The 26,122-nt window shown below is 59.8% G+C and overlaps 2 protein-coding genes across 10 annotated transcripts; one reads left to right on the forward strand and one right to left on the reverse strand.

Annotated features, from left to right (window-relative positions):
- The first annotated feature begins 999 nt into the window (after positions 1 to 999).
- On the forward strand, positions 1,000 to 3,514 carry LOC104338341 (proteinase-activated receptor 3). Its single transcript, XM_075442040.1, has 2 exons — positions 1,000 to 1,173; positions 2,223 to 3,514. Exons 1-2 carry the CDS (start codon positions 1,077 to 1,079, stop codon positions 3,248 to 3,250), a joined length of 1,125 nt encoding a protein of 374 aa, XP_075298155.1. The 5' UTR covers positions 1,000 to 1,076; the 3' UTR covers positions 3,251 to 3,514.
- An 11-nt stretch (positions 3,515 to 3,525) lies between these two features.
- Positions 3,526 to 25,780, reverse strand: ARAP3 (ArfGAP with RhoGAP domain, ankyrin repeat and PH domain 3). 9 transcript variants are annotated; one of them, XM_075442032.1, is made up of 36 exons: positions 25,586 to 25,780; positions 23,509 to 23,776; positions 22,234 to 23,358; positions 21,523 to 21,584; positions 21,179 to 21,249; positions 20,869 to 20,939; positions 16,109 to 16,378; positions 15,782 to 15,851; positions 14,822 to 14,942; positions 14,414 to 14,601; positions 13,424 to 13,530; positions 13,118 to 13,317; positions 12,879 to 12,964; positions 12,524 to 12,706; positions 12,119 to 12,281; positions 11,680 to 11,826; positions 11,453 to 11,606; positions 11,192 to 11,294; positions 10,756 to 10,954; positions 10,604 to 10,667; positions 10,138 to 10,301; positions 9,770 to 9,982; positions 9,501 to 9,606; positions 8,788 to 8,935; positions 8,523 to 8,591; positions 8,154 to 8,228; positions 7,918 to 8,032; positions 7,624 to 7,752; positions 7,288 to 7,421; positions 7,053 to 7,135; positions 6,789 to 6,824; positions 5,940 to 6,003; positions 5,716 to 5,853; positions 5,348 to 5,386; positions 4,617 to 4,691; positions 3,526 to 4,533 (listed from the first exon to the last, which is right to left on the reverse strand). In XM_075442032.1, exons 3-36 carry the CDS (start codon positions 23,316 to 23,318, stop codon positions 3,961 to 3,963), a joined length of 5,505 nt encoding a protein of 1,834 aa, XP_075298147.1. In that variant the 5' UTR covers positions 23,319 to 23,358; positions 23,509 to 23,776; positions 25,586 to 25,780; the 3' UTR covers positions 3,526 to 3,960. The 9 variants fall into 9 exon arrangements, with proteins under 9 accessions (XP_075298147.1, XP_075298148.1, XP_075298149.1 ...); XM_075442033.1 differs by lacking the exon at positions 23,509 to 23,776 and having other exon boundaries at positions 25,593 to 25,780; XM_075442034.1 differs by lacking the exon at positions 23,509 to 23,776 and having other exon boundaries at positions 21,523 to 21,581.
- Between the last annotated feature and the right edge of the window lie 342 nt (positions 25,781 to 26,122).

Below are 26,122 nucleotides of genomic sequence, written 5' to 3' on the forward strand. Positions count from 1 at the left end.
CTGGGGCCTCAGCCCCGAGGCACAGGGACATGTGGGGTCCCATGTCACATGGAAGGCACACGGTGACCCTGGACAGCTTGGCAGGACCCTGCTGTGGGGACACGGGTTCGGTGCTGAGCAGTGGCATTTGGTGTGGGGCACCATGAGGGCTCCCCAGCCAGCCCTTGTCCCGTCTGTCCCCCAGCCACTCTGTCCCTCTACCTTCCCCCTCCCACCCCCTTCAGCTCTCACTTCTCCTTCAGTCCTGTTTTTCCTCTGTCTGTCGTTCCTGCAGATCTCGTGGCTCTCCCTGCTGTCCCTTTTGTCCCCTTCCTGACCTCTCCCTGACATTTTTGGGGTCCGTTGCGCTTGTCCTGGTTCCCCTGCTGCGTGCTGACGCGCAGGGCTGGGCTGGGGCTGTGTCCCTGGGTCAGTTATTTCCCTCCACGGCCCCTTTGCTGCAGGAGGCAGCTGGGAAAATGGACCGGGGGCCACCCAGCACCCACTTGGCTGGCAGGAAGGGGATGGCAAAGTGGGACAATGCAGGGTGGCCCCATCAACAGGGTGGCATCGGCTGGTCAGCCCAACCGAGGTGATTGATGCCTGGGGATGTCTGGCCCTGGCAGGGCTGGCAGGCAGGGTGCCCTGTGCCCCCGGGGTGCTGCACCGGGGCAGGGGCACACGTCACCCGGCCAGGAGCCAGCTGCCTCCTTCCTGCCCCACAACTGGGGCACGTAAAGCTCCGCCTGATCTCTGCGGTTCGCAGCTGTCTTTCGACGGCTGCCTTGTGTCTGCTTCCTCCTCCTCGCAGCAAGCCGTTGCGTGCCGGCGGGCTGGAAACCACCCCAGTCTCCGTGACGTCCCCCGGGTGCTCGGCAGCGGCGGCAACTGGTGGTCATCTTGCGCTCCCCGCCTCCTGTCTGGCAGCTTGGACCACGGGGACGTGGGCAGCCCCCGGGCGCGACGAGGAGGAGAAAGAGGAAGGGTGCCAGCTGGGAGGGGGCTGGTGCCCGTCCTGCCACGGTGACACACAGCGGGGCCAGCCCTGCCTGTGGCATTTGTGCAGACCCAGCTTGTGCAGAGGCCACTCTGCAGAGATGTCCCAGCCAACGCCTTCACTCAGCTCCGCTGCTGCCTGTGTCACCATCCTGCTCAGCTGCGCCTGGCTCTGCTCGGCCGCCCAATTGTCCCCAAGTAAGTGCCTTGTTGGGTCTGGGGGGTGATGGGCAGGGCAGGGAGGCCTCGCTGGGACACTCCAACATTGTGTCCCCTGATACTTGGAGGGAATAGCTGGGTGTCACGGTGAAAGCTCAGGGCACTGCTCTGCTGCCTTGCCTGGGTTTCCGTGTTGAAGATCTAAGTGAAGACCTGAAACCCTGCCACTCCTTCCCCTTTAGGCAGCAAAAGTCATGTTACTGCTCTTGTAATCTGAATTTCCCCTGTTCCCTGGATGTGGAGAGGTGGCAGAGGTTGTGGGAAACTGGTTGGATGTACCTGGGGCCCCCAAGGGCCCGATGTCCTGGGGACCACCTGAATGGAGCTTTTGGAGCCTGGGGGTGACGTGCAGGGAGCAGAGCCTGGCTGTGTTTTTTTTGCGCAAGCCAGGAAAGGGATTTGATGGGATGTTGTTTCCCTGGTGTCCTGGGACCTTCCTGTTCTTCACTTCTGTTCTGAGCACACAGTGAAAAGCCTTGAACCACAGGAAGATGGGGAGGTGTGTGCAGCCCCAGCCGCAGTGGGGGGCCAAGCCGGTGGACTGGCTGGGAGAAGGAGGAGGCAGGAGCCCTGGTGGGAGAACATCTCCTCTCCTGGTGTGGGTGGCCATATCCCGACCCTGTCCTGGCACCAGTTTCCCATCTTCCCTTTTGATCCTGTTGGGTTACAGGGGACCCGTTGCACTAGGCTCAGTAGGAAGAAGATGTTGGCAGAGCTGTGTGTCCCTGCAGCAGGGCATGGGAGCAGAGCCTGCCTGGGCTGTGGGCAGGGTGCCTGGCTGGGCTGGCACCGCCGTGGTGCCGGCACCGGATGAGCAGTGCCAACAGCGCAGGACGTGGCGTGGCTCTGCATGGTGAGGGTAGCAGGATGTGGAGGGCTCCCATTCCCTGAGCTGTCCCTGCTGTGGGGCAGGGAGACGCCAGCTCCTACATTTGCTGAGAGGGGTGACATCTCATGTGTGGTCCAGAGTGGGAATGGTCAGTGGCAGGGGGCTCTCAGATGAGCCTGATGCTTTTTGTCCTCCACAGTGCGTAACAAAGGGCGAGTCTTGATCCCCCTCAACCCCCAAGAAGAAGTCACATGTCCCAGTGCCTCCGTGGAAGCTTTTCTCAACAGCACCCTCACCACCCGCCTCCTCCCTGCCCTCTATTCTGTGGTCCTGCTTGTGGGGCTGCCAGCCAATGCTCTGGCCTGCTGGGTCCTGGTAACAAACTTCAGGAGATGTTCCAGCACCCTCTTCCTGCTCAACCTGGCCAGCGCTGACCTGCTCTTCGTCCTTCTGCTGCCCTTCAAGATCTCCTACCACCTCTTGGGCAATCACTGGCTCTTTGGGGACTACCTGTGTCGCACCATGGTGGCCTTTTTCTACGGGAACATGTACAGCTCCATCCTCTTCCTCACCTGCATCGGCCTGGAGCGCTACATCTCTGTGGTGCATCCATTCCTGTGGAAAGGCTCCAGCTGGACACGGGGCAAGGCGGGTGTCTGTGTGGGCATCTGGTTGGTGGTGGGGCTGGGCATGAGCCCTCTGCTCTTGCAGACCCAGACAAGTCACATCTCAAGCCTGAACATCACAACATGCCATGATGTCATCCCACGAAAGGATGAGCACGTGTTCTTCATCTACTATTTCCTTTCCCTGGTGGGGCTGGGCTTTGGCTTGCCCTTCGTGCTTATGATCATATCTTACAGCTGCATCCTGGCACGGCTGCTGGCTGAGGGGAGACGCTACGGGCAGGTGGTGCGTGTCCTGGTCCTGGTCCTCCTTGTCTTCATCCTCTGCTTCACCCCCAGCAATGTACTGCTCTTCATCCACTACATGCTGGAGGCCACGGGGTGCCACAACGTCACTTACATCAGGTACACCCTGGCCCTGGCGCTTGGTGCCTTCAACAACTGCTTCGATCCCTTTGTCTACTTCTACATCTCCCAGGATTTTCGGAGGTGGATCCGGGGTGCAGGCAGCTGCTGCCTGGGTGGTGTCAAGACCTTGACGGGGAGGACCTCAGAGAAGGCAGCCTTGCCCCTGAAGTCCAGTCAGCAGGACCAGCTGTAGACAAGGCTGGGGAGCACTGGGCTGTGCTTGGTGCCCACCTTGAAGGGCTGCGCCGTCCCAGGCTGGCAGCAGACTTGGGCAGAAAATTCCACCTTGGATCTGAGGTTCACTAGGACTTTGCCCAGTTTTTCAGTTCCTCCATTGCTGCTTGTGCCGCCCCCATCCCATGGGTCCCCTAGCTGGGTGCCCGACACTGGCACCCGTGTCTCCCCACCTGCTGCACCCCAGCATCCCTCACCACTCATCCTGCAGTGACCAAACCCTCCAGAGTACAAATAAACTTTATTTCTCCCTGCTGGTGGAAGCAACATGTATAAATACCCGAGATGAGCAGGAGCCGTCCTCCATCGCCAGGTCTACACACCGGGCACACATGGCCAGCCCTGCTTCTGTTGACCCCCATTAAAATATGCCATGCTAGATGCAAGAAGGGAACTGGGAAATGACTTGGGTGTCCTGACCCTGCCCCATAGGCCCAGCACTGGGGAGAGGACATTGTGTGGTCTTCCTCTGTGCTGGCACCACATGCCCTCCTGCCTGATACCATGACGTGCTGCCAAAACATACAGGCAGGCTTTTATTTTCCCTTTTACTTGCTTCCCTCAGCACTGGGCCTGATGGTAGATGTGCGACCCATGAGCAAGAGCATGTGTGGCAGCATCCCCAGCCCTCCCAAGGGTGGGTACCACCTCTTTGCATCCTGGTCCCCACTAGTCCCCTGGTTCCCACCAGTGCCTGCTCCCAGCCCAGATCCACGGTGAGGAGGAGGAGGAGGACACGGGCTCCATGGTGTGGGAGTGTGGGGTACACATCATCACTGCCACCAGGCATGACTTGACCCCCAGGTCCCTGGCTGTCCCTTTGCCATGACAGGTCATGTCACCTGCTGGCCTGGCCCCGGGGGCTGGCCCTCGTTCTTCCTGAGGATGACATTGCTGAGCTCCTGGGTGAGTTTGTTGTTGATGGGCGAGGGAGGCTGCATGTTCCTCTTCCTGGGCATCTCCTGGGAGGACTCTGTGCTGGGGCTGCTCCCCAGCACAGCCCCCTGGTCCCAGTCCCTGGCCAGTGCCAGGGAAGGCTCCATTTTCCTCTCCAGAGAGGCTGTTTTGTTGGGTCTGAGCTCCTGGGCTGGAACTTTGTCGCTCTCCAGGTTCAAGCCCCTTTCGAGGGACACGGCTTTGGTGACAGAGGGACCCGCCACCTTCTGGGCTGGACTGGCAGGCAGTGAGGAGCGCAGTGCTGTGACTGGGGGTTGCTCGGGGAACGGGGATGGCTTCTTGGACCTGTCCACGGGGGGCATGGCCGACAGGTCTGCCAACAGCCCCTGCCCCAGCTCCAGCGTGGCCAGCTCGGGAAAGTTGCCCACCTCCTCGTAGACAGGATCAACATCCGCTTCCTTCTCCTGCTGCTCCTCCAGGGAGTCCTGGTGCATCTTCATGGGCTAGGGGAGTGCAGGGGATTGGGGTGAGGGGCACTGCCTGCAGCACTCAGCCGTACCCCTCCATGCCCCCTCACCTTGCCCTCCCTGCAGGGGACCCAGCCTCCATCAGGTCTCTTTGCTCAGACACTGCTACCCTTTCTTTCCCCATTGCTAATGGAGGGTGTTTTGGTCACTGCCAAGGCATGGTCCATGCCACCAGGTTGTGGCAGCAGCCCAGCATCCCTTGGCAGAGGTGGTCCGGGCTGGGGAGGGCAGATGGGTGCCCAGGCAAAGCACAAAGCCAGGCGATGTGAGGTCCATCCAGGTGGCCACCGTGGAAATAACCTGATGGCAAGGAGGACACAAACCTATTTTCTCACATTTCTTACGTTCAGCTCCTCTGGGCAATATTAAGCCCAACGGCAGAGGTGCTGGGAGCTGGGCTGGACTGTTGTGGCTTTGCTTGCATACACTGGGACCATTCAGGAACCCCCAGTCCTGGGTGTGGGACACACAGAGCAATGGGCACCCCCCTCCTCTGCCACACAATGTGGGGAGGATGGCCTGGACACGTCTCTGAGTGCAGGTGGGATGCTGCAGGCAAGCCCTTGCCGCCGTAACCGGGAGGCATGGCGCAAAGCCAGCAACGGATGCACTCCACGCGTGTGGGTACTTACAAAGAACATGGACAAAGTCCTTCGTGTGTGCAGGCGGCGCTAGAAACAGAGGAGACAGGCAGAGGTAAGCATGTGATAGCACAGAGCAGGGTCACAGATGCCTCGGCAGGCAGAAGACAGGCAGTGGGGCACAGCATCCCATGTGTCCACACAGCCCTGCACACACGGAGAGCTGCCACGGACACAAGCACAGCATGCAGCACGCACACGCTGGTGAGCACAGGGACACACACCCAAAGCATCCATCGATGCCAGGCGGCGTGCACCCGCCCCCGGGGCCCTGGGGTGGGCGCGTGGTCTCGGGAGGGGTGCCTGGACCTGGGTGGGCGCAGGAGCACTCATGGGCAGGGTAACTGTGGGGGATTTACCAGGGTCTGGTTGGCAGAGAGCATGGTGGCGTCGGTGCTGTCCCCATGCAGCGGCACCAGTGGCATTGTGCCGAACTTCTGCTTGGCGAGGTCGGAGGAGGAGCGCCGGCGCATGATCACAGGGCGCAGGTCATCATGCTGTGCACAAGGACAGGGCAGGGAGGAGGGTCATGCCCTGCCAGTCCCCTCCTGTCCCACGGCCAGCACAGCCAGCCTGCACCCACCTGAGCCTTGAGGATGCTGGTGGTCCAGTCCCACAGCTCAGCCTGCCCCGAGCACACCAGGTACCTGCAGAGGAGTCAGCTGAGAAGCTGCCAGGGAGCAGGACTGGCAGCACCCAGGTCCCCTTGTCACCTTTCCTGTGAGCCCAGGGCTGCCAGGTACAGCTACACACAGGGGGCTGCACCTCTGAAACTTCCTGCATGCCCAGATTTCTGCTTCCAGGCAAGGTGAGAGCTTGCCAGGTACCCGTGAGCCACCTCAGCTCAGCTGTTCTTGCTGCCCTGTGAAGAACATCTCAGCCCCATGCTGGTGGCAGGTGATGTGCTCAGCCGCTGTCCCAGCATTGCCAGTGCAAGTGAAATGGGGACAGGATCAGCAGGGTGCACGGTGTGCCTTGACAGACAACGGTGCCAGGGAGGTCGGGGCAGGGAGCCCAGCTCAGTGCAGGGTGCAGGATCACCTGGTGTTGGGTGCACAGGGACACGGAGCCATGCTGGGTGAAGGCTGGCAGGCAGCACAGCCATGTGGGTGGCATGCACACCCAGGCAGGGTGGGCAGGTCCCTCTGGAGCCCAGAGCTTGCAAGACATGTCTCCCAGGGGTGCTGGTGTGGGTGGGGAGGTAGGAAGGGTGTGTGGTATGGAGATGGGTTGCTTATAGAGCCTGGCCCCGAGCTTGTTCCAGGGAGCATGTGGCCACACCACTCTGTCACTCGAATGCCCCAGTGAGGCACCAGCTCTGGTCTGACTCCCAGGGCCCTGTAGCACTGCCCATGGCTGTCCAAGTCCCATTAAAACTGGGGACAGGTCTCAACGTCCCCCCAGCCCTAGGATGGCAGGGGCAGATACTCACAGCTGCTGTTTGTCCAGGGTCAGCGTGAAACCCCACCTGCAGAAAGGAAGAGACAGACTGTGGGGCAGAACTGCCCAGCTCAGACACCGCCTGGGGTCCATGGGCAGTGGGGTGGGGGGTTGAGCTCGCCCCATGGGCCCAGGCTTGTCATGGCTTTGGGTCCCAGTGGGGCTTGGCATGGCCCGAGCAGCTGGGTTCGTGTTCTGGGGGCAGGGACTGAGGGATGCATGCCCCAGGGCCACGGCCAGGAGAGGTCCCACTTACTGGGCTGGTGGCTTCAGCTTCTTTCTAATGCCCATGTAAACCTTGGCTGCATCCAGGGGCCACTCGCGCTCTGGCTTGGCACTCTGGGGAAGGAAAGCCATTGTGTCAGCCCAGCTAGATGCCAGCCTCCCTACCACGAGGACAGCCACCACCGTGCCACTGCTGTCCCCAGACTCCCGCTCCCTGCTTCCCCTCCCTGGGGCACAGGTCCATCCCTGCAGCATCCCCCGAGTACCCTCTTCTCCTTGAGCAGCAGCAGACTTCGGTCCCGGATGACAAAGTAGCGCTCCTGAAACTTGTTCCCCAGCAGTTTAGGGGGTTCCTCACGGCATTTCAGCAGCCCACACTTGGGGGTCTCGCGCTTGGCACCTGTCCAGCGTAGGGAGAGGGGGATCAGGGAGATTGGGAGCATGTGAGCGTGGCTGGGGTACTGCAGGAAGATCCAACTGTGGGTCTCAGGGATGTGCCCCTGATGGTTGCAGGGCAGTGGCCAGGGCAAGGGGAAGCTCAGGCAGATCTGTCCCCTGCTGGGGGCACCCTGAGGGGCTGGGACCCTTTGTGATTACCTTACCTGTGAAGAGACAGCTGCCCTCACCAATGGGGACCTTCCTCACCAGCAGGTACGCAGCACTGGGTTCTGGGAGCTTGCACCACTGCAAAGCTTGCTCCAGCACCTTCTCCTTGGGGTGCAGGGGCCGCTCTGGGGAGGCAAGGACACTCTCACTGCTGTGTCTCCTCCATTGTGCCAATCCCCGTCCTCCCTGCCCCCAGCAGCAAGCTGCCCTCTGTCCCATACCCCACACCTCCTCCTCACCAACCGGGTTGCTCAGAGAGCATGTCCCTGTACCATACCCACCACACTCACCCAGCTCCCCGTTCTCCAGGACCTCGAAGGTCAGCCAGATGTCCAGGCTGGCTGCCACATTGCGCATCTCCAGCACCTGGTTGGTAAGCTCCTCTGCCGTCATCGTGGGGGACACCTGAGGCCGGACACATGGGGAGCTGCAGTGGGTGGTGGTAGGATGGGTCCCAGGGACAGACTGCGCTAGAAGCCTCTGTCCTTCCTCCCTTCCTCTAGCATGGCCCTCCTTTGGGACTCACCTTCAGGGTGACGCAACAGTCGGGCAGCTTCTGCTCCAGGTAAACCTCGATGATGAGGTCCCCTGCCTGTGAGAGCTGGGGGAAGAGTGGGTGGCATTGGTGCCATGCTGGCATGGGTGCTGTGAACATCCCTTCTCCCCAGGGGCTGGTGATGGTGTCCCATGGAGCTGGGGCTGCTGCTCTCCTGGGGAGGAGCCTCAAGATGATGGGCAAAGGGGAGACAAGTGTGGGGGAAGGTCCTTCCCCAAATTTCTGCTGTGGGACAGCGGAAACCCAGGGTGGGCAGCTGGGAGTGTCCCCAACCTCCAGGCTCTCCCACCAGCCCAGGGTCCTTGATGTGGTGGAGGCTGGCAAACACATCCTTAGTACCTGAGTGTCCTTCCAGGTGGTGATCAGACTGTTCTCCAGATCCATCTGCGATACCTGGTCCTCGTCAATCTGCCAGATAAAGGGCACATGGGGTGAAAGGGGAGACACATGGTGTCAACGTGGACAGCAATATGGCTTGAGGACACATGGCCAGGACAGAGGCATGCAAGAGGAGGTGGAGGTGGGCAGTATTGAGGGGAGATACAAAGTGAGATGGACAGAGACGTTGCGGAGGGGGGTGGCAAGGCCCTTGCAGGGATCTTACGTTGAAGACGTTGACATAGTTGTCAATGAGGTCTTCCATCACCTTGACCTCGTGCTCCCCTTTGCCATCAGTCTGGAAGAGGCTGGGTGCGAAAAGCAGTGACAGGTTCTTGGTGCTCATCTGGTTGAGGTCTGCACATTTCTGCACCCTGGGGCAAGGAGCACAGGGGTGAGGGGCTGGCCCCGCTGTGGGTGGGGTTTCAGCCCCAGCCACCCTCCTCTGCCTCATACAAACTCACCTGAAAAACAGCCCGTTTTTACCCTGCTCCCCAACTCCCCAGGAGGGGGAACTTGAAGCCAGGCAGTTCCTGTTTCCAGGACTTCCAGCTGCCACCAAACCAGACAACAGCCCGCCCCCCCCCCCTTCCCGTCATGCTCTGAGTCAGGGATGGGAATTTGTTTTGTTCCCTCATTTTTGGGCACTGGTGAAGTTTACATCCTTTGAGGGTGTGTCACCTACTCCTGGACATCCTCCCAGTCTCTCCTGCTGCAGAATGGCTTTGGGAATATTTGAGGTGTCCCAGAGCAATGTCCTCTAGCACACCCCAGCACTGAACTGGGGGGCTGGTGGGGCAGGGCACAGGCACTGGGCTTTTCCTGGCTTGCAGTGATGGGACACAGCATTCCCTGCATGGTGGGGAGACCCCATGCTTCTGGCTGGCTGTGGGGACTCTGGCTGGACCAGGGAACCCTGCAGGAAGGTGGCCCACTGACCGGTAGAGGTGCCCGATGAGCGCAGCCAGGGTCTTGTGGTTGAGGCGAGGCAGGCGATGAATGAGCTCCTTGTACCGCTCCAGGCGCTGGGGCTTTGAGGAGATTTCTGGAGGAAGTAAAATGTGTCATGGACCATTGCTGAGTCTGGTGGACACGGAGCTGACATGGCACCAGGGCTGGGACCAAAACCCTGTCCCAAGGGACATCGACCCCAAGGGGGCCCTGGCAGGCGTCCCAGTGTGGGAGAAGGGGTTGGGTGAAGGAGGTACCTGCAGCCTCCTTCCACTGTGGGTGCAGCTCCAGAGTGAAGACAGGGTCCTCCAGCTCACGGAAGAACCTCTTCAGCACATCAGTGACATCCTCAATGAAGTTGTCGTTGATGCGCAGCTTGACGTTGCGGGCGTCCCGCCGAAACTCCTCCATCAGTACCTTGATCCGGGACTTGGCTCCGTTCTTGCGGTAAATCCCTTCATGCCGCAGCCCTGGGGCAGGGACATAGGGTCGTGGGGGCTCAATCCTGCCCTGAGAGACCCCAGTGGGGCTGGTGCCCCAAGAGTGGTGCCTCTTGCCCAGACCCCTGGCTGCTATGTGTGTGCCAGAGGATGCTCCAGCTTTGCTGCTGCAATGCTGGGCTCACCATACTGTGTGATGAAAGCAATACAGCTGTCCACGATGATGGGGATGTCCCCCCGGCTCAGCTGCTGGTCCCGTAGTGCATTACCCCGGCCCCCCGCTGATGCCTGGATGTCGGCGTACCATGCTGCCGAGTCTGCTCGCGACAAGCCCTGCAGGTAAAATGTCCTGAGAACGACAAGGGCAGAGAAGAGGGAATGAAGGTTGCCTAGGGGAGGCGGGTTATTCCCTCCTGCCCATAAACAGAGCCTGCCTCGGGGACAGGGAGTAAGGCACAGCCAGACAGAGCCGGGGGACATCCTACCCCAGTGAGAGACCCCTGGCTGGGGTGACCTGTGTAAGCCCCTTGGCCACAGCCCTGCTGTCCTAGTAGCATCCCCACCAAGGGTTTGGGATCACCCACGCTTGAGTGCCTTCGCCCCGGGCAGCCTGCTGAGGTTGCTTGGCTCATTCCCTCAGCCAGGACTCACCTCCCCATCTCCACCAGGATCAGCAGCTCCTTCTTCTCTGGGGTGTCCGTGGGGGGAACCAGACCTGCATTGGGGTAAGAAGTAGAGAGGTCAGAGCCATGCACGGTCACCCACCACATGCTGCCTGTCCTGGGCTGCGGCAGGGCACTCACTGAGCTCCTGCAGCCGTCGGAGGTTAATGCTGTCCTCAGCCCCATCATCCTCGGTGGGACAGATGAAGAGGTGAGCTTTCTGCAGGATGAAGAAGGCCTGCTGCCACTGCTCGGGGTTGAGCATGCACTTGTAGCGCAGCTGGCCCACGCGCTGGAACTCGTAGCCAAGCAGGCAATGACAGCTCACAGGCGTGAACCACTGCGGGATGGAGCAAAAGATGAGCCAGGTAAAGACAGGGCTTGGCCCCCAAACACAGACCCTCATGAGGATGGGGGCAGGTTGCCAGGGTGGATGGGAGCCCCTGCAAAAGGAAGGAGGGTGCTTGCCACAGAGAGAGAAGAATGTTGGTAGCTGGGAGGAATCACAACAGGGAAACAGGGACAGAGCCCAGGGACCCACCAGCAGCATGGGGTGCCAGGGCTGGGGCTGGCTCACCTTGCCAATGGCATTGGCCCAGGCTTGCAACGTCTCAGGCCCATCGGTTCCCAGCTGCTGCACTTTTTCCCCAGTGAGGAAGAGCTCGAGTGTGAAGCGAAACCTGCAGAGGACAAACCAGTCCATCAGGGCAGCCCTCCATCCCGAACCTGCACCCAGAGCCAGACCAGACCATTACACCAAGCAGGGAGCAATGCCCATCCCTGCCCTCTGCGTGCCCACAGGCTCTCTGGGATGCGATGGGGGCACGGCTGGGAGTACCTTTCAGTGGCGCCAGGGCTGGTGAGCGCCTGGGCTCTGCTCACACCCAGGGAGATGAGGTCCCTGCTGTCAATGTGACCCAGGGGCTCGGTGCATTTCTCTGTCTCGAAGAAGAGCAAGGCTCTCTCCAGGGAGCACCAAGTGCGCTGGAAGTCTGTGGGACCAGGGGGTCAGCAGTGCTGGGGTGGGCACCTCACTGGCTGCCCTCCCATGCTCCCTATGCTTACCCTCTTTGCTTTTCTTGGCACCTGGGAGCTTTGGGGGGGCTGTGGCCCGATACAGGTACCCACTGTGCGTCACTGGCTGCGTGATCTCATTGTAGACGCCCTCCGGACCTGGCTCCCGCGTGTGAGGGTCCCCTGTGGGGAACAGTGCTGAAAGCAGGGTGGGAGCAGGCACTCATCAAAGCATGGGTACCAGAGGGGCAGAAAGACCCCACCCATGCAGATGTAGGCAAAGCGGTGTGCCAGGCATGGGGTTCCCTGGAAAGGGGCTCCAGTGGAACCCGCCACCTTGCCCCCAAAAGAGGGCTACAGTGGGGCAGGTGGGTCCCCCAGGCAACCACAACACCTGATGCCCTGGCTGTCCCCAGCCTTGGGGCGTGCTGTGGGGGGTAGGAAGAACGCCCCCCATCACAGTCAGATGGGGCTTGAGGGTCCTTGTTACCTGGATGGTTCCTGGGCCTTTTGCTCTCTGGTCCCCACCAAAGATCAACCCCAGGCGCCATCTCACAGGCAGTGGGGTCAGCCGTCAGCCCAGCCTCTGAGGATGAGAAGAACTGCAGGATGGTCTTGAGTAGGGCTGGTCCTGTCACTGCAGCACACAGTGCCTGGGATGAGACAGGAGCCCTTAGGGACCATGTCCTGGCTCATGGAGACCCCTAGCCCACGGATAGGGATGCTTTAAGGCAGGCATAGCGGGGCACAACCTCCCACCTGAGCCCCTGGGACTGCCTGGCACAGGGGTGCAGGTGCACAGAGCCAAGCAGGAGGTGTTGGCGTCTCAGATCCAGAGCTCTGGGATGGTTCTCAGCACCCCAGCATCCTGCCTGCACCCCGAGGTGACCCCTACCTGGAGCACATCCTCCTGAGTTGCATAGTGGGGATGGGGCAGGCGGTACCGTCCCTCGCGGTACTTGCGGGAGATGAAGCCCCGTCTCTGCTCAGCACTGGCATCGGGGTAGAGGGCCTCAGCAGCGGGGAGGCGGGCGGCCCAAAACCGGTTGGCTCGGTCATTTCCAAGCACAATGAAGAGCTGCAGGAAAGTGTGATGGTCATGGTGAGCACCAGGGTCAGCCAGGAGGAGCAGGATGCCCAGCGTCCCTGCGTTTTGAGGGAGGCTGTGGGGCTACTGCCCTGCCCAGGGAAGCAGACTGGCCCCTAAGCATGCCATGCAAGCCCCAGCACCCTGCCCTGAGTGCCTCTACCTGTACAATTTCATTGGACCATACGCTGGTATCAAGCTTCAGACTTTGTACCTTGGAAATGTTGGAGCCCAGGCTGCGGTGCTGCCCTGTGGGGAGCAGGAGAGTGAGCACCCCTTGATCCTGCCAGGGGAATTGGCACCCAAGTCTCACCTATAACCCAGCCAGCACCCTGCCTGCCCAGGCAGGCCCAGTCTGCACCCATCGGGACCCCTATGTGCCCCCCAGGGAGAGGTACTGGCCTGCACACTGCTTGCAGATGACCACGCACAGGTTGATGGATGCCCAGTCTGGATTCTGAGCCCAGCAGTCCGCACAGTATTTGTTGGCTTTGTTGGACCAGATCTTCTCTGCTACCTCGTAGTCGTAGAGCATCTCGGCTATGGCCTCCTGCAGGGCCTCCATCCACTCCCGCTTCTCCCGCTCTGACTCCGCTACAAAGCTATGAGCACCAGCACAGCTGAAACTCAGGGGCCTGGAGCTCTCAGCACCTGGGTCCAGCACCCAGCTTCTCCCTCCACCTTGTCCCACCCAGACTCCTGGGATACCTGAATATTTTGAAGGGGGTGATGAGCTCGAAGCTGCGGTTCTTGGCTTCGCGGATGGTGGAGCCACGCATCTCGATCAAGCAGATGCCAATGCCCATTTTAAAGAACTGCAATTCAGAATGACACTGTGGCTGCAGTGGACACACCACACTGGACATGCTCGTGATGCTGTGGCTGGAGTCAGAGACCTGCACCTGGTACCCACACTCCCATCATTGCTCTGCTTGGACCAGTCAGACGTGGTACCCTGTCACATTACTCAGCCATCCCATGTGGGCTGACCTAAAGCATTCAGCAAGTATATTAAGCCTTAAAATGAAAGGCTTGTTCTGTCCACAGCCCCTGAAACCCGGCCAATCAGATCCCTCTGTTTTGGGGATTGGAGTCCACGTTGAGTCAGATGCACTCAAAAAGCAAATATCAACTTGAGCAAAACCCACAGAGGTTTGATGCTGCTTACCACACACCAGGCAAACTGGAAATGAGGTGACTGGGAAAAAAACAAGGGTGCTGAGAAAATTCAGCAGGCTGGAGGTGGGGATTTCCATGGGCAGTGGGCAGGGTGCGACGGGTCAACAGAGACCTGCTGCCTCCCATTGGGCAAGCCCATGTTGCAGCAGGTATGTTTGCTGGTGATTTCATGGTCATTGGTCCACCTGTCCTGTGATGGACTGGGATGCTTTGCTGCGGCTGAGACCTAAGCGCCGGGCAGAGATGAAGATACTTTGGCTATAGGGAGGACATTGGGAAAGCGATCCTCTCCTGGCACTTGCTGCATCTCCAAGTCTAAGCTCTCACCGTACAGCTGCCCTGTGCAGGATCTCCAGCTTCCCTCTCCACCATTTCCTTTCTCCTGCCCATCATTTTCCTTTCTACTCTCCCTTTGGCACCTACCCTGCCTAAGCTCCTTCCATCCCTCCATTGCTCTCACCCCCGTCCACCATTGGCACAGCTCTCTATGCCAGCGGGGTGTCTGGTCTGGGCACGAACCTGCTCACTCTTGTACAGCCACATCTCAGGCAGGCTCAGGGCTGCGAACACCTTGGACTTCTGGCCCTTCAGCTCCAGGGTGCCTGACTTCTGGCAGTGAGCAGTGTTGGTGGGCCGGGGCCGGGACCCCACCAGGCGCTGGTCCATCACCTTCTTCTGCAGTGTGGAGCACCACTCATTCCTCTGGGCTGGGGACCAAGCATGAGGCAGAGGGTCTGAGCCCTTCCCAACAACCCTGGCATGGACCAGAGCACCCAGCAGGCAGGGCAGGGAAGAGATCCCCATGCTTATGGTGGCTAGATGTTTTGGGGATGGGGTGAGACCTGACCCTGGGATGCTCTGGCTGGAGGAAGGAGGCAGGGATAGATCCTTGGGGACTGGTGGACCCTGGCCTGGGTCTTCGCTTACCCTCATTCTCAGCGCGGAAGACGAAGATTCGGTGGCTGGTGAAGACCTGGAACTTGTTGTCCTTGGTGGAGCGAGCCATCTCAATCACAGAGAGCGGGATCACCCCCTTGGAGTAGGGTTCCTGGAATGAGCCCCAGGCAGGGTTAACTCCCTTTACCCTTCTTTCTGGACACCTTCATAACCTGGGCACCCCAGCATCTGCCTTGCCAGGCACGCTGGCATCGTGAACATAAGGGTAACGGGATGTGGCAGGGACGTCTGCAAGCTCCTGTGATAGTGGCTGCTCCAGGGCCATGCACAGTATCTGTTTCTGCATAGGTGCCACTGACGTGGGGCCAGCCTGGCTAGCTGTGCCACAGGACTGGGGCAGCAGTGCCTGTCATGCCAGGTGACACGGCAGCTATCAGCTCCCCGCAAGAGGCCTAATGGGGGCATGCAGAGCCCCCGCAGAAGGACGAGAGCATGTGGGACAGGAAAGGGCTTTTGACTTATCCCATGCACCTGACCCACAGTGCCAGCACACACAGTGAGAAAAGCTCCCCCATGCAGCACATCCTCCACATCATCCAGGTGCTCTGACTCATAGTACAGCCCGGGGGACACCAGCAGCTGGGCAGGAGCTCTGGATTCAGGTAGGGATAGGTCTGCGGCTGGGATCCAAAGATTCTCCATTTTCAGCCTACCCCAGGGCTTGTGAGCTAGTGGGACACCCCTCACCTGCTCCGTGTTGGCAGAGGGACCCTTGCTACCCTGGCTTCCTATGGTGGGGGGCTGTGCCCAGAGCCCCTAGAGCACAGGAGCTGTGGCTGCTTCACCCTGGTGATGATAAGGTGTTGCTGGCTCTTTACAGAAGGATAAAGGGAGGCAAAGGGGATACGGCAGCTCACGTGGTGAGAAGGCACCCTGCTTAAACAGCAGGGTGTGGCCTTCCCACCCTGCCCACATCCTGCCCCTCTGTACCTTCTCACTGCTGAAGTACATCAGGTTCTTCCCGTCAAAGCGGACGTAGCGCCTCTGGAAGACATAGTTCCTGTTGGGATGGCAGAAAAACAGGGCTGTTGGGAAGGGGACAGTTCCCCAAGGGCCCCGCGTCTGCTCACAGGTCCTTCCCTCCCTCTGAGGATGGCTGAACAGAGATCCTTGCAACACAGTTGGGGCACCCAAGAGGGTCCTCCTCCTGTGGAGACGTCTGGCTGACCCGGTAATATGGTGACAAGTGTGCCCACCTCACCAGCCTTGCCTGAGGGGGCTTCACCTATGGGGATCAGGCCACGGATGGGCACGTACCCTTGTGGGGAGAGCTTGTCCAGCCAGCCGCTGAGCATGGTGGGTCGGGGCTCCGAGAGTGACGTGAAGCTGGCGTAAGGCGAGATGGTGAGGTCATCCAGGACCTCATCTGGGTAGAGATGGGCTGGCAGGCTGAATGGGGTGCCCTCGGCCCGTGGTGCCTCCACAGTTGAGTACCCTTCAGTGTCATTCTGGACAATGTGGTCGATGAGCCGGGACCGTGTCTCCTCTTCCTCGCTCCTTCCCTCGCTGCTGCACTCGCTGCTTGTCCTAGGAGAAATGGGGCTGTGAGGGAGTCTGGCTGCGGCACCATGGCTGCTCACCATGCGGGGTCCCAGTCAATGCCATCCCATTTGGGGATGTATTGCACTGCTCCTGGCCCCATCCTGAGCTCCCTGGGGCACCCAGTGACATGGGTGTTTCCATCTCCATGGCAGGGTGGGAAGAGGGCTCAGTGCTCACGAGGCCCATAGCCACCAGCAGCCCGAGGCTCAGCGAATCCTACATGACAGCAAGGCTGGGGGTAGCTGGCAAAATGGGCTCCCCTACCTCAGTTAATACTGCAGGGACCACCACACATCTCCAAACCCCTGGTATCACCTCCTTCCCCTCTTCACACTACAGGCAGCAAACTGAAGCCAGGCAGCTCCCCAGTCTCACGTTCTGCTGCCTGCTCTACACCCACCCCAGCTACCTCCTCACCAGGGGACTAAGCCTGCCTTCTGCCTTTACCCCTCCAGTGTTCATGGCACTGGGAAGGTCATTCTGCCATGACACCCTCCCGCCTGCTCTTGTGTCTAGTCAAAATCTTTTGCAAAGGGATTGCGGTGGACAGGTGGGTCAGTGGAACTCCTGCATCCATCTCCTTTTCTTGGTAAGTCATGCTAAAACCCCCAGCCAAGCCTGGTGAGACTATCCAGCCATAACAATAAAAGGAAACTGCAAAAATAAACTGCTAAGCCTGTCCCTTCCCCTCAGCCTTCTCAGCCAGACATTTGTCTTTCCCCAAAAAGGAAATGTGCTGCAAAATGTCTGACAGTCTCAGGAGCTCACAGGGCAGCTGCCCAGATGCAACGGTGGTGGACAGGAAGAGAGTCATGATGGTCCCTGCTGTTGGCAGCCGGGACACCTCAGCACCGGCAGGAGAGTGCCTGTGCCACTGGGTCACTTGTGGCACCCAGTGCCAAGAAAAGGCTCCAAGAAAGGCAATGACAATGGTCCCAGCCCTGTCACAGCTTCTGTCTGAGAAGCACCTGAGCAAGCTGGGGATCTCCAATGGGGAAAGGGTAAGCGATGGGGTGAGGTTTCTGAAGCTGTGAGCAGCATATGGAGGGCAGCAAGGCATCTCCTGACCATCAGGACCACTGCTCCAGTTGCAGGAGCTGGGGGCTGTCAGACAAAGCCAGCAGGAACAGGGTGCAGAACCACATGGAAAAGCAGCGGCTGACCTGTGGGACTCCTCACCAAGGGATGTTGCAAAAGGAGTAACCCACTGGGGGATACTGAATATGAGAAACTACCTCCAACTTGCAAGTCCATGGGCTAGAAATTATTTTGGACCAGGAGAATTACCCCAAACACCTCCCCTTACTGTAAATTCTCCAAGGACCCGCTTTTGAGCACTGCCTTATTAGCAGCCAAGGCATTGCATGGACCTGTGCTTTGACCCTGGACAGGCACCTTAAGTGGCCATTGAACATCTGATGTTCCTGACCTATGAGGAACAGAAGCAAGACCTGAAGTCTGGGAGGATGTTGGGCTGAAGCCACCCAGGCTAGAGGTTAGCTCTGGAGAAGTGGGATGGTGTACGGGACTGAGAAGGCTCGTGAAAAGGGAAAATGGCCTGTTTGGATCTAATGTCTGCAAGAAAGATGAGAAATGGCCATGAGTGACTTGGAGGCTCAGAGTGCAATGGAAATTGCTATTTAATTAGCATAACAGAGCCTTGGCAGGGTGACTCATATGGCTGGAGTCCCAGCCCAGTGTCCAGCTTCTTCAGGATGGACTGGCCAGGGAGTGGGGTGACTGGACGACTCTGTATGTCGTAGGCGGACAACAGCCTTGAGTGCCAGAGCTGCGTGGGAGACAGACCCGCTAAAAGGGGCAGGGCAAGAGAAAAAGGGGAAAAATTCATGACAGCCCCTTTCTGCGCCATGATTTACAGCCACTGAAACCATGAAGAGCTGGAGGACAAGCAGCATCTGACAGAGACAAACAAAGCCCACTGCCCAAATGGAGCAGGGTCTCTCGGCATCCCAGGAACACTCCAAGACTCAACCCATCTCCCAGCTCTGCCCCTGAGGACAGGGTTGGTGGAAGAAACCTCCAGGCAACAAGTCTGCAAAGGCCAAGTCATCTCCCTTTCCAGCTGGTGTTAGACAGTGAAGACAACTAAGCTTAGAGCTGAATGAGTCCCCAGGACAAGGAGAGGATGTTTCCAGGTCAGCTGAGCCTTGAGAGTGACACCTGAGGTGCACTGAGTTGGGGCAGTCTCAGCCTGTCAGTGGTCACATAGGAGAGCTGGTGGAGTATGGAGGATGGGTGATGCACGAAAAGAATCTGCTCGTGGTTAGGGGACCGAGGAGCTGCTGATGGATCTGGTTACTTCAACTGGGGCCCATAGGCCAGGCAAGCAACCTGCTGATGGGCACCTGGAGGTAGGCAGGGAGATAAGCAATAAGCTGTCAAGCACACACGATTCTCAGTGTTTCTTTTCCTGCAGGGAAGATGCCTTGAGATGTGGGGAGAAGCAGTCCCGGTAAGTATCTGCCTGAGGATCATCTTACAAGGGTCTTGATGCAAACCGGGACAGGGTCCACTATCCTCACCACAATGCCTGATGAGTTGCTGTCTGACCCAGTCCCTTGAGCTCCATGGGGTGACACAGGCACTGCTGTGCCACCATCTCTCTCCTGCTGAGGTTGATGTCTGAAGTAGGGCAGATGCTGTCCTCAGCACCAGCACTTCATGGGGCTGAGAACCACCAGCTTGGATGCAGGTGCTCAGTGTCAGAGTGAGTGAATTCCACCCTACACTCCAGGCTCTGCTCACCCCTCAAAGACCCAGGTCACAATTTTAAGGGGAATTTCACATTCCTCTTCCTCTTTGCTGAGGATATCTCATTGCTGGCTGAGGCGGCTCTGCTCATCTCTAACACCGACACTGGCTGCGCAGACCCCATGCCAGACTGCAGCATGGTCCAGACAAAACTCCCCCAGAACTGGGCAAGAGGAGTTTTCTCAGGTAGGAGGAAAATATTGTGCCAAAGGAGCAGGAGAGCCTCTCCGAAGTTTGAGAGTGGAAAATACTTCCCATAAGGAGTGGGTTGATCGACTGGAGGAGGTGCTCACCCTGTCCTCAGTGGCCAGGTAGCAGCCAGCAGGATGAGGAACTGGCTGAAGAGGAGAAACACTAATGTTGAAGGGTAGGATAGGGAGATCCCACATAGGCAGGGGCCAGGGCTGGCTGGCAGTGGCTCAGAAGCTGAGCAGGAACCCATAGCTCTGCTCCAGGGGGATCACGGTTGGACTGGTGGAGCTGGTCTGGGGAGGAAAGCATTGGAGCAGCTGGCCAGCAGAGTCTCTGAGCACAATGCAAAAGGTCTGCAAAGGCTTTTCTGTCTCTTGTTCAACTCCTCACACCCCAACCACCTTAGTGCTCGGGCTGGGAGAAAAAAAAACCTGTGGACTGAAAACCTCTGACACTCTGCTGACAGTTGCATCCTGTCTCTTCTCAGCAAGCCCAGCCTGCAAAGTCCCTGCTTGGTCCAGGTCTGCAAGTGCCTGGCTGATGCCCCTGGGATGCTCTGGATCCCAGCTCTCTGGCAGCCGCTGGATGGAGACTGTGACCAGTGGGCCAGCACCCAGCCCCTCTCTGAACTGCTGGTTCAGAGGTTGCATGGCAGATTTCAGTGTTTCTGTTTACAAAGCTCCTGTTCCCAGGTATTTGCCATTCCCCACCCATGGCCAATGTTGGCTCTCACCTGGCTGCAATGTTTGGCTGACTGTGGCACTGGATCAGCCCACACTGCAGTGATTCACACCCAGAGCAGAAGATGGGCGGGACTGACCAATACTGGGGCCAGAAAGGCAGGGGCAGGGGGATGCACTGGCCAGCAAGACCACGGGCAGAGCCGAAGAACATAGAGCTGCAGCTCGCCTCCTCCTCTCTAAGCAACACAGGAAAAGGAACCCTCCCCGTCCGAAATGGGAAGAGCAGCTTTCCTTCCTCTTTCTGAGATGCTATCAGGAGTTATGGAACATACATTTCAAAAGCTTTTTAAAGGTGCCCCTCACAACCTCACTGTTGACCACAGTGTGATGGATCAGCAAATGCTGATCTGATGATGCTGGAGCCTTTGGAGGTCGCACATCCCTTCATCTGGATCTCAGAGCCATCCCATTTCTGAGCAATCCCTGTCCCCCCTGGTGTTTCCCTGTTCACAATGGTCAAATCCAGGCTCTGCCCAGTATGTAGGTGCTCAGTGCCACTGGCACTGCCCCAGCTGTGCACCTAGAGCATCTGTAGGCAAGTACTGTCCCCCCGAGGCCTACCCACCAACACAGCTCCTTCTCATCTCTGAGCCCATCGACTCTTCTTGAGACTGTTGACCTGATCCCAGATGTTCCTGATCAGCTCTACGGTGGGGGAAAAGCCCCCACTGCCTCTCAGACTGTCCCCAGGGGTGTCCCCTGTCCCCCTGGCATGCAATCCCCAGACGCTGAGCCCAGCCCCTGCAGCCGGGAGGAGGTGATGCTTACCTGCACACTTCTCGCTCCAGGTCCAGCTCGGACACTGCCTCGTAGCTCTGACCAGTGGAGATGTCAACACCCTGGGAAGAAAGACTGGTCACATCTCCTCTCCCCTCTGTCCTCGCCCATCCTAGACCTCCTCAACCTGCCTGGCCCACTGCCCGTGTGGCTGAGCCTGTGATCCCATCCCAGCAGTGATGCTCAGCCAGGCACTGCTAGGCAGCAGGGTCTCACCAGTTGCAGCTCCCCACTTTGCAGCAGCTGGTGGGATGCAGAGTGATGGCAGGCAACAGCCACCATCCCCACAGTCTGCTCTCACCTGCTGCTCCTGTGGGGCCACGTGCCCAAAGACGGTCTCACTGTAGGGGCTGACGGGCTGCTCGCTGACCTCTGTGGGCAGAGACAAGGAAGGGCAGTCAGCAGTGACCATCCAGGACTGCCAACCCTGGAGGGGGACCCCCCGAGGCCACTGCAGTGTTCCCAAACATCCAGGGCATCTGGAACAACAGAGATGCCAACCCAAATACATGTGGGGCCACCCCAGTCCCTAAGCGAGGAAGGAGCACGGGGCAGGACCTGGGTGAAAGGCAGGGTGTGTGGGTGTCCCCATCACCCCTCTTCGCTGGGGACAGCGGAAGGCACCGGTGCCCTGTGGGCTCTCACCTGGCTTGCCGGTGGGTCTCTGCGGGACAGGGCGCAGGCTGCCGCTGGGCCTGCCGGGACTGCTGGAAAATGGGAGAGTGGTTACTGCGGCTGCAGCTGGGACGGGGTGGGAGCATGCAGGGTTTTTCCACCTTGTTTTCCCATCTGGCTTACAGAGGCTGGAGGCTGATCCTGACCAGGGCTGAGGCAGGCTTTGTTCCCTGGGATGTGCAGCATCCTCTCCTTGCTCCCAGCGCCCTCCTTGCTCCCTCCTCCTGCCCACCCTGGGACCCATCAGGCTGTGTCTCCTGGGGCCACTGGGCATTTCCCACCCCAACTCGACCCCTCTAACGTCTCCCATCTTGCTCCCAGTAGGAGCCAGCCCCAGAGCCCTCACTCAGCAATCCCGTCACCATGCCAGGGAGCCCCAGCGCTGCTGCCTTGGGGGTCAGAGGAGGGGCAGCAGCTTCTCCCCTCAACCAGAATGAGCCATCCGGGGGCTAGGGTCACCATGTTAGCTCAGAGGGATCTCAGCTGCCCTGTGGGACCACTCCAAGCAAAGCCTGGGGAAAGCACAGGGAGGGTGGTGAAAGGGGCTTTGTCAGCACCCAGAGACAGGCATGGCCAGGCTGGGGCTGGGGTCCCGAGGGGTGGGGGGCTCCCTAGATCCTCGACTCTGGCTGCTCTGTGCACCCCCTCTGCTCCCCAGGGTGAGGGAAAGTATCTGCTTACTCAGGCTTGTCGTCTGGACGGGTCAGCTCCTGTGTGGACAGAGCCAGGGTCTGAGCAAGAGCCTGACTCTGGGGACCATCTTCCCCTCCTGAGTCCTCAGCGGGTGCTGACGGGGGCTTGAGTCCTTCGTAGATGACATTGGACACCATCTCCAGCCTGCTCTGCCCTGAGCTTGGCTGTGAAGCTGCCCTGGAGCATGGTGAGGGATCTCTCCTGTCTGGGGTGGCTGTGGCACGCAGAGGAGGGTTGGATGCAGGGTGACACTCCGGCACGGTCTCAGGGCTGGGCTCAGCTGCTGGGACCCTGTGGCTGTGCCGTGGTGGGACAGATGGGACGAACAGGGAGGATTTCTCTGATGCCTCCAGGGTTTGTCCATGATCCAGAGCTGGGGAGGGCCGTATCTCCTCCCGAGCTCTCTGCCGTACTCGCAGCCGGGATGCTCTCATGCCCATGGCCACAGCTGTCCCTGGGCCAGCTGGCAGTGCTGACCTGGGCTCCAGGCCCTCCAGATCTGTGGAGCTCTCCCCCGGCACAAAGCCCTCCAGTACCACAAAGGCTGCAGGCGCCCCGTCACTGCCTGGGCTGTGTGTTGGCACTGTGCTGCGTGCCAGTGGGGTGGGTGCCAAGCTCTGCTCCGGCTTTGAGCGAGGGAAAACTGTCCTCGGCTTGGGAACCGGCTTCACAAGGGGAGGAGCAGGGTCCTTCTCTAGAGGCGATGCCTGGGCGGGTGCCGTGACATGTTGATGCGTCCCAAAAGCGTCAGCAGCCCCTCCTGGCTCTGCTTTCATGACATCCTCACCCACCTGGGGGACATCCAGGCCCTCCGTGGCTTGGAGATGTGTGTCTTCTGCTGCAGGTCCCCCCCAGGATTGACTGAGCATCTGTGTCTGCTGCACCAAGTTCAAGATCCTTTTGCGGTGCCCAGTGGCGGTAATGCCAATCTGCTGCAAGTGGTCGCCATCCAGTGAGGCCGCATCTCTGGCCACAAGGTACCCATGCTGCTTGAAGACGTCACGGTACCTCTCCAGGTGGATGGTGGCCAGCCAGTCTGCAATATCCGAATCAGGACCACACGAGGAGCTCATGGCCCTGGGGTGCCTCTGCGACGGATGCTCAGCCCATCATCTGTGGAAGGAGGAGAGAAAAGGAGTGAGGAGGCAGCAGGAAGGGAAAGGGGGGGGTTCAGCTGCCGTGAAGGGCACAGATCCTGAGGGTGCGAGCGCAGGACGCTCCCAAAGGTCCCCCCGCCTCGCCGCTCTCCTCAGAGCTACTCACCTCCCAGCTCAAGAAGCCGACATCCTGTTGTTCCTCAGCCCGAAGCCACTCCACCCCTCCCTGGAGCTGCCTGATCCTGGCCCTGCTTTGTCGGTGAGGCTGTGACCCGGGCGCCGACAGGAACGGAGCAGTCGGGGGCTCACGGGGCAGTGGGTGGGCGAGCAGATGCTGGGCACTGGGACATCCCAGGCTCTGCCACGCACCGGGCTGGGCAGGAGGCAAACAAGAGCCTGCGCAGCCGTGAGGGAGTCCTGGCGGAGGGGGCTGCCTGCAGCGGATAACGGAGGGAGCAGATGGGCCCCTCTCAGGGGATGAGCTCCTGTGCCGGCCAGCTTGGGGAGGGCTCTGTGGCCGGAAGGGCTAGAACATAATCTCTCTCTCTAGCTGCTGGCGAGGGCATGGGAGAGGTCAGCATGACTCACGAGCAGGGGAGGGGGGACAGCCTCCCACCCACCCCCAGCCGGGACGGGCCCCTGCGAGCCCCACTGCCAGCGCCCGCGGCTTGAGACAGAGGGGCATGGCCCAGAGCTCGCGCTCAGCACCGTGCCCACCTACGAGGTCCTGCTCCACCGTGGACCCCCCGTCCCCAAATTATTTGCTGGCACAGCCCCAGGACAGAGCTGCGGGCTCTCCGTGGAGCGCTGAGGGCCTTTTTCCCATGAATCATGCTGCTCCGCACTAAACCATCTGTGCTGACTGTGCTGCCACTGGGTCTTTTTCCAGTTCCTCCATTTCCCTCTATTGTTCGGCGCAGGCTTCCTTCCTGCTGCCTGCATTCTCCCACGCATCCCACAGAATCACAGAATCACAGAATCACAGAATAGTAGGGGTTGGAAGGGACCTCTGTGGGTCATCTAGTCCAACCCCCCCGCCGAAGCAGGGTCACCTACAGCAGGCTGCACAGGACCTTGTCCAGGCGGGTCTTGAATATCTCCAGAGAAGGAGACTCCACAACCTCCCTGGGCAGCCTGTTCCAGTGCTCCGTCACCCTCAGAGAGAAGAAGTTCCTCCTCATGTTCAGACGGAACTTCCTGTGCCTCAGTTTGTGCCCATTGCCCCTTGTCCTGTCACTGGGCACCACTGAAAAGAGCTTGGCCCCATCCTCCTGACACCCACCCTTCAGATATTTGTAGGCATCCCCTGCCCCCTCCCGCCGGCGCTGCGTCCCGACCCGCTGAGGGGCAGCCAGGCCAGGCTCCCCTCTGCACGAGCCCCCACGCCACTGCGCAGGCATCTGCCTGCTCCCCGTCACTGCCTGCACGGGCAAGGGTTGCATGAGGGGTGTGAGGAAGCACGGGCAGGCTGCTGTGCTGGCAGAGGTGGTGGTGTCCCTGGGAGCACGAGGAGGGGGATGCTGCCAGCAAGCCTGTGTGAACAGCGGGGGGTCTCTGCTCACAAGCGCATGGTGCATGTCCCCAGTCCTGTGTGCGTGTGTGCAGAGGGCTCGCTGTGGGGTGAGCAGCTGCGCACCGGCATGCGTTGAGGAGGGACGGTCACAGCAGGAGCTGGCTGAGAAGCTGGGAGGGCAGGGTGTGGGGAGCAGGGCATGGGGACACTGCAGCTGGAAGGCTGCCTGTTGATGTAGGACCTACACAAAGGGCAGGGCAGAGGGTTATGGAGAGTAGTGTCCCACACTGGTGTGAGCTGGGTGTCTCTACCGCAGGGTTACAGGGCTCTACCCAGTTCTGCCCAGCAGCCTGGTGCTGAAATGGGGCAATTTCCCCCCTTTCCTGTGCCTGTATCACCCTGAGGGATCTGTGGCCAGCTCTGCCAACTGCCTCTGCCTGGAGCTTCAGCAGGCAGCGTCCCGTGGGCAGCTGGTTTCCGAGACCTCCCCATGCCCGGGCAGTGGGCTCCAGGGCTACGCTGGGTGCTGGGCTGTGGTGTGGGCAGTCTGGCTGTGCCCGTGGGCAGTGACATTTTACAGGGAGGGGAACACTGTCCCTGTCCCTGCAAACCCATGCAGACCAGCTGGTGCAGTGGGCTGGCAGTGGCCATGGGCTGCCCCAGTCCTGGAACTTCCCCCTCTGTCCCCAGGTCTGTCCTATCTCTCCATCCCCTCGGGGTGGTCCCTCACCTCTCACCCTGCAGCGTGGTCCGCAGTCTCCTGGGGTCGTCTCTGGCAGAGCAGCATGGTGACAGTGCCACTGTGGGCTCCACAGCCACGTCGTTCTGGGCTCCAGGGCGACGCCAAGGTGTCCCCGCCAGGCACAAGGCTCAGCCTGCGGGCACAGGCAGGCAGCCCAGCAGGAACTGCTGTGGGCGTAGGCAGGCTTCGCAGCACCCAGCCTGCGCCTCCCACTGCTGGTCCCTCCTCCAGACCAACCCTCCGGTCCCCATCCCTGTCCCACCCTCCTGTCCTACCGCTTCCCAGGCATGACCCTGCCCTGCGCATGGACACTGGCCTCTCTGCCGCATATCTTGCCCCTTGGCCAGGCTCTGTTATCCTTCAGGGGCTGCCCCCCACCCTCCCTGCTCACCCTCTTGTGCTCCTGCTCTTGCCTTCTCAGCAAGGGTCCGGCTGCCCACCACGAGCCCTCGGACATGCACTGCCATGGGGAAGCAGGTTGCCCAGAGACCTGCACCCCAAGACTGTGTTGTCAAGGGAGATTTT

This window comes from Opisthocomus hoazin, chromosome 23 (genome assembly GCF_030867145.1).
Source record: "Opisthocomus hoazin isolate bOpiHoa1 chromosome 23, bOpiHoa1.hap1, whole genome shotgun sequence".
Lineage (NCBI taxonomy): Eukaryota > Metazoa > Chordata > Aves > Opisthocomiformes > Opisthocomidae > Opisthocomus > Opisthocomus hoazin.